Here is a 7,735-nt window from a genome sequence, read left to right on the forward strand (position 1 = left end):
TTCTAATAACTTTAATATTGCAGCAGCATTTATAACGGAAAATAAAAATAGTTTTCGCAGTGAAGTGGAAAATATTTTTCTTGCTTGTTGGTAATTTTGAACAGTTTAAATTACAGTTGAAATGTTGAAACTGGGTAAATGCAGGATTCTAAAATGGCAGCTTACATGCAATTGCTGTCTCACACAACTCACACACATTCGGACTCGTAGACTGTTGGTTGCTGTTGCTTTTGCTGTTGTTGTCAAGGGGAACAAACAAATTTTATGGTTATCTGAAAAGTACGTGAGGTAATTGGCTAGCAAAAGCAAATGCACGTGAGCAATGGCAAACAAAACGAGCGCAACTTGCCACATGTGGCAAATTAAGTTAAAATTAAGCAATTAATTTAATTAGTGCACTGTGCGTGTGGGGACACAACCCAATGGCCAATGCATTGGCCCCCAATCACATGTGTGTGCAACAGTTGCAATTAAGCAGCTCTCAGATGCACAGTTGTTGCATTTACATTTGCCGTGTTGCAGCAGCAGCAGCAGCAGCAACTGCAAACTGCGATTGCAACTGCAGCTTGCCGACAGCCATTTGCAATTGCGGAAATTACAAACACAAATTAATGAATGTAAATGTATGTATGTGCGAATGGTAAATAAAACACATGCACCCACATACACGCACATGCACATCGATACATATGCATTAAATTCGACCTTAAAATATCATTATATTGATTCATTGAAGAGAGAGAGAGAGAGAGAGAAAAAATGAGTTTCATACTAGCGAAGCAAAGAAAACTCTGGGGAATTTCATTTGCAACGCCAAATGCAATCGACTTCTCAATTAAGCAAATAAATGCATGTCCAAACAAAATTCATCAATTGCAATTAAAGAAACTTGACATGAAAACAACTGTGCGCGTTCGTTCTTTGCAAGTTCGCGATTTTCTGATACTCCTGAAACTCAAGATATTCCTTAGGAATAATATATTCCCATATTATACACGTGCAAAACAGTATATAAATACTACCTAATACTAACAGTATATAAAACTAATAGCGGCTATTAGTCAAATATCTCTCCTACTGCATTATGAACATATCAACTTTATATTTAGTATATTCCACATTTAACTTAACTCTAAACTAATATACCCCTTAATATTTCCATCGTTACAGGTTCTCACGGTTAAAAAGGCAAATTAAAAAGAAATCCAAACTGACAGCAAACATTGAAAGTGTTTTAAAGTCTAACAGCAACTTTATAAATTAATTACGGAAATAAAAACCAAATGAAAGTGAAACAACTTTAATTGTATTAAATTAAAGTGCAGCAAATTCGAAACATTCCTCGACAAATTGTATACTTTTCTTTATTATATATACTTATATTGTACAGATAAAAAAGATACAGTCGAGTGTGCTCGATTGTGAGATACCCGAAAACCCATTTTCAATAAATAAATATTATACAAATATACCAAAAATATACCTAAAAATACTAAAAATACACCGCGGACTATTTTTGGTATATCGGAATATACCATAGAGTGTAAAATAACCAGATTGACAGCCAAAAAATACTAAGACTCGTTGTAAGTAGGCGTTATTGCCCATACAAAAGAAATTCTAAATAACTTCTAGCCACATTTTCACTACTTTATTTTTGATGTATCGAAAATATCTAGTTTCAAAACGACTCTTTCTATTCGCTTTTCCTCAATTTGCGGGAGCGGAAGTTGGTGTGGCAAACATTTAAAACACACCTGATCTGCGGGCAAGCATAATAATTACTGTTGAATAAATGATATCTCTAAAAGTTTCTGAGTTCCAGGTGTTCATACGGACAGTTGATCAAGAATATATAATATATACTTTATATATACATCCTGTTACATACATTTCTGGCAGGCACAAAGTTATAAAAGCCTTCTACTCTCCTTTTTAAGTTTACACTTATATAACAATATGAGCTTTAAGATATCTCATAGACGTCATTTAAAAATAATTAAAATTGTCAAATTAAATTCACAAATTAAAGAATAAGAATATTGTGCCTTCCATTAATAATATTTGTATTATTCATTTGTATACATATTTTTCAATAACAAAAATTAAAAAACTTGTTAAGGATAATAGAAAAATGCAATACGTACCAGATATCACGTTTAAATGCATTTACTACTTAAATAGATAAATTTAAAACAAACAAACAAAAATTATATAAACAAATTACCATAAAATATATGCTTAAAGAACATTAATATTAATATGAAATAAAATAGTTTTCTCTTATTTAGTTATATTAATCATTAAGCTTAGAAAACAACGATATTTTAATTAAAATGCAAACAGTTATTCTGTAATTACTGAATACAAGCGGCGATGGTCATGCAATGTACTATATTCTCACGATAATCATACTTGACTAGAGTCTATGCAATTGGTTCTATTTGCTAACAGTTGGCATTTGGTTGGTTCAGTTCAGTTCGTGTTGACCACTCAACTCGAATTACATGAGTACACATTGCTTGCTGTGGCACCCCTCTTCAGTGTGCTGAGCCCCGTTTGGAACCACAAAGATGGCATCTGTGTTTGCATTTGCATAGCACATGTAAATATTGTGTTTGTTAGTAGATTACCAAAAGGCTCTAAATGGTTAGTTTGATTTTCAAAGTGTTGAATGGCGCAGCTTAAGAATTTTGTTAAACAAGTCGGGTTAAATTCACTGAGAATAAATCTAAACATATATTCAAGTAATTAAATAGTAAATAAAATTCAAATGAATAAGTATAATGTTTAAAAATAAAGCGAATAAATTATAATATAATTAATAAAGAAATAACATAGCGTGCAATATGTACATATATACAGTTTAATACTTTTAAATATAAATTTAATAATATAATTTCATTTCGCTCGTTTCTATTGTATGTTATTTCAAATATTCGAATTGTGAATATTGATATTTTGAACTTGAGTAAGCTTAAAGACTGGATGGTGAAATTGCTTGTGGCAAATGCTGTTTCAGTTCTTTCTCTTTGTATACTCACCAATAATTGGTTTTTCTAGCCATCAGACAGTGCAACGATAGAAAGATGAAAAATATATATATTATTATATATACAAATTGATTTGTTATTAAAATCGAACTGGCTGTGGAAATATTAAAATTGTAAAGGTTGAATGCTTACTAGTTCATTCGAATAAACTTGTAGATTGTTTCTACTTGTTGGTTGTTTTATTGAGTGTCACTTAATTGTTTAAATATAATAAAGACATAGCATAGAATATATATATTTAGTACAACGAACAATATTTGTGAAAATTTACAAAAATAATTTTGTTTTGTTTTAACAATTTAAATCTTAATTAAATCGTATATAATACAGTTAATAATTAACAATATTTGCTAAAATAAAGAATAATAATATAAAAATATCTTTAAAGAAGTATTTTGGTGGCAATTTGCGTGGTCAAGAAAAAGAAGAAGAAGTGCCAATTAAATTTCCATATCATCGTGAAATATGCAGCATCAGCAATCGCCCAGTTAAGAGAAGAAATGAGAAACATGTTCGGTGTAGCTAAGTAAGGTGGGCTTTCGCAGAACCAGAACCTTTAAGAAGAGCCCTCAAAGGTTGTGGTCAGATCAGTTGGTCGCGCGTCGTCAACAAGTCAACAACTTGTCGTTAAAGTGTCTGCTGCTTTTGGGGAATCGCAAGAACTGGTTTTGTGTCATCAATCTCCATCTCCATCTCGATTCGAAGGCAGAAGTGAAGAGTACATAGAATGTGGCTGGCACAGTCTTTGGTGTTGATGGTGATTATGGTGCAAGTGCTGCACGTTCAAATGCAACCGCTGAACAATGTGGAACCGGTGCCTGAGGACGTCGACAACGCCAACGACAACGATGCGGGTCGAGTGCTTTACGATCAGCGGCAGACGGGTAAATACAACATTCACGTGAGCATCAAGGATGTGGCCATCATCGAGGTGGATCAGAATGAACTGGCCGATGTAAGTATAGACGAGAACGGCAACGAGAACGAGTTTGAAAAGTGAAACCAACTAGTTGGCAAATGCTAAAAATAACTTTATTAGGATTCCTATAATGCCGAGGACGATGATTATTACTACGACGATAGTGCGCTGACCATTAAGCCCATCAAGTTTACCACCGAAGCCAGTACCACAACAACAACAACACCAACAACACCAACAACGACAGCAACAAAGACTACGCCAACAACAGCAATAGAGACTTCGGCAGCAACAACTGCGGCAACAACTGTGAGTGGCAATGTCAGCGCCTACAGTGCACAGCACTTGGCAGACATTGCAGCCACACAACGACAGAAGCCGAAGACGAACAATTTGATCATTATGGACTCGCTCCCAGACAGCTCATCCACATTGCCGTCGCCAAGTTGGTTGCATGCCAGGTCAAAGGATGAGCCCATAACAACCACAGTGGGCTCATCGAACATCGAGTACACTCCACCTCAAGGTCACGACTCCCCCATTTTCAAGGTGAAAGTGCAACGTGCCGCGAGTCCAAATCTGAGTCCAACGGAGCACACTTCGGCACGCTGTCGAGCTCATCAGTTCCGCGATGCTCAGGGCAAGTGTCGCACCAAACGCTCTGGTTCCATCTTGTAAGCATTGTGAAATAAAATCAATCAAAAGCTCATAATCAGCTTATCACACTTGTCTTTTCTCTCGCTCTCCTCCTATAACTATCTCTTCCATTCTCCCGCTTCTATTGAACAGAAGAAAGCTCTTTAGCATGTTGGTGTCGCTGCCCTTTGCCGGCAGTCGTCGCTCTGGTCATGGCCATGGTCTCCAGGTGTCTCCCCCCTAAAAAGATGTTGGACAATGATTACGCACTTTTAATTTTAAGTACACTCATTATTGGCACCCGTAAACATTCTAGTTGTCCGATAAGCGCATTCAATTTATACATTTTTATTATAATTTAAGAATAAAGTGTAAAATTTTTCATTCGACTATTTCTCTGGGGGGGTCTTAGTTAATTGATCTTCAGCCATAAAATTAGCTGTTATTTATTATAGATACTCGCATTTAAAAGCCATTCATAAATTCCAATTTTCGCAAACAGCTATTACAAAGATCAAACAGAATATAATAAAAGTTTTTATGAAAGTTGAGATCATTGTTTAAAGCAATAATAGGTTTTACTGTTACAGAATCAGAAGAAATATAAATTAAATTCTTAAACCATTTTATTTATTTTTTGGCTTGGGAATTTATATTTGTAGACAATTATAAAGTCAAAAGCGAACATCAATAATTATATCTGCGCATTTAGTAAGTTAATCCGCAACTTGCATCATTTGAGTATTTCTAGTTTTATTATTTTCTTAATTGGTTTGTGTTTGAATTACATTTTATTTTAATTTGTTAAATATATTTTTTTTATGAAAATTTATTTTTGACATCTAAGTTTTTTAATTTTAAATAAAATCATAGAGCACAACATTTTATTAACGTGCTATAAAATTACTTTGCTATGCAACCTTTTGAAGCAGTATTTCTCAGTTCTTCACAATAAATTTGAATTCTTCAATTTCTAAAATCATATTTGATGTGCCTTGGAGATAAAAGTTTGTTCATTCCGGTATCTTCATGAATACTACAGTTCATTATCAATTTGGAATGCTAAACAATAATAACTGAGTGATTGGAATTTGTATAGCTAACGTAATATAAAAATTGAACTTTAAATTGTAGTTATATTTTTTTAGAGCTGCAGTTGTTTGAGAAACTTTAACATAAGCAGCATAAGGGCTTTAATTTTTGTATGAAAATAAAATACAACATTTTTATTCTGATTTTATTTGGATTTAGTCTTACCAATTGCATAACATATGCTTGATCAAAATAAAAATAATTATTGTCAAATGAATTTGAAACTGAATATAAAGCTGGATAGTATTAGCAATATATCATAGCATTCATAATTGTTGTGGCACCTTAAGTGAATATCGGTACGTGGAAATAAATATTTAATAATAATTATGTCTATTGTTTACCTGAATGCATGTGCCACAATTGAACGTGCAATTAGTCATGCAACATGCGGGCTGTGTATTCAATGAGTAAATAATGAAATATCGAGTATACGAGTATGTATATAAACTACTGCGAAGATTTTGGGATTCGTATAATAATGCTGGCAAATCATTTCATACAATATTTATGGAAACGATTATTGACCCATATTTGACGTGATTAAATATGAGATTGCACTGTGATTTGAGAGTTACTAATTTATGGGTTTAACTACAAATAAATATATAAAATGCTTTAAAATATAATTCCAAAAATATTTTAGAGATTCAATTGTTCAATCATTGCAAAATAGAAAACTATCTGAACTATGTATTTATTTTTGTTAGATGCGATATTAACAAATAAGAAAGGTGCTGTGAGATTTCCGCTATCCATTGTTCTAAAAATATACCAAATTCATATACTGAAATTCCTAAATATACCTAATGCTATTTGTAGTATATCGATATTCATTTAAAAGATACCATATAGTACAAAATATGCCAAATTGTCAACCAAAGAACCAAAAGTAAAATATTTATTAAATATTTTCTACAATTTCTGTTCAATTGAAATGTTATTATTAAATGCATGACTTTAAGTCTCCTAGATGCTTAAATCGACTTTTACCAATATTTGCAATGTTTAAATAAAATTGGAATTGAACATTTGGCGCATTGGTTTTTGGTTTTGCAGTCCACTTTAAGAAAGGAAACTTAATTTCTCTTAAATTTAAATGTTAATATTAAATGCAGACGACTTTCCAAAACACTCACTTTAAGTCTCCAAGATCGATGCTTAGATCATTAGCATTAGCTTTGTGGGCCTGCAGTAAACTGCATGAGTCAAATATAATTTTCCGAACACTTTATAAATGGAAATTGAATTTCTGTTAAAGTTTCAAAGCTAATTTCTCTGAGGCATTGCTCTTGAGCACTCGCTGCTAGCCGGGTTAATGTATGCGAAGCAAGCCTATTGCAAGTCCATTACCAAATGCACCTGGCCAGTGGCCACTAAATATGCCAACAGGGTCCAACAAGGGAAATGATTTGCATGACGAAGGATATTCAGATGATGGACGTGGATGTTGGGATGGGGGAATGGAGAGCTGAGCAGTGGATGAGTGGATGATAAAACGGGTAGTTGGGGGGAGGTTGAGCAGCTGATTTGCATGCAGGGTGCAGCGTCAAATTTGGAATGCGAAATCAGCATTTCTCATTAGAGGAGAAATGCACTAAAAATTAGATTAATTTGAAATGAAATTGCAGCAGCGCGAAGATTTTCTTTAGCTTTTAAGTTACAAAAGTAGTTGCAGCAGTGGGCGGCATTTGTAATTAGTTTTTGGCCACAAACATTTCAAGGCTTAATGCCACGCTGGGAAAGCTGGGAAGCGGAAAAACTTGAATTTTTCGGGCTAGCTCGTGCCGAGCTCAGCAGAAAGACTGGACATGCTCAACGATACGGCTAAAAGTTAGAAGATGGTCAGAAGGGGAGCAACCAGCAGAGACAACGATAGGGACGATGGGGGCAAAAGGACGCATATGAAGTGTATAAATTGCACTTCATCATGAATTTATTATCAGCGCAGCTGCACTTGCCACGAATGCAGCTGCAACGCAACGCATTGCTGCCTCAGCACAAGACGTGCTAAAGCTGGCTCTTTCTTTTACCT

General features: G+C 34.1%; 1 protein-coding gene across 1 annotated transcript; it reads left to right on the plus strand.

Annotated features, from left to right (window-relative positions):
- The first annotated feature begins 3,635 nt into the window (after nucleotides 1–3,635).
- On the plus strand, nucleotides 3,636–5,011 carry LOC133842656 (uncharacterized). Its single transcript, XM_062275852.1, has 3 exons — nucleotides 3,636–4,008; nucleotides 4,093–4,646; nucleotides 4,762–5,011. The coding sequence occupies exons 1-3, from the start codon at nucleotides 3,781–3,783 to the stop codon at nucleotides 4,850–4,852; spliced, it is 873 nt and encodes a 290-aa protein (XP_062131836.1). The 5' UTR covers nucleotides 3,636–3,780; the 3' UTR covers nucleotides 4,853–5,011.
- Nucleotides 5,012–7,735: the final 2,724 nt, after the last annotated feature.

The sequence above is a fragment of the Drosophila sulfurigaster genome, chromosome 3 (assembly GCF_023558435.1).
Source record: "Drosophila sulfurigaster albostrigata strain 15112-1811.04 chromosome 3, ASM2355843v2, whole genome shotgun sequence".
Taxonomy (NCBI): domain Eukaryota; kingdom Metazoa; phylum Arthropoda; class Insecta; order Diptera; family Drosophilidae; genus Drosophila; species Drosophila sulfurigaster.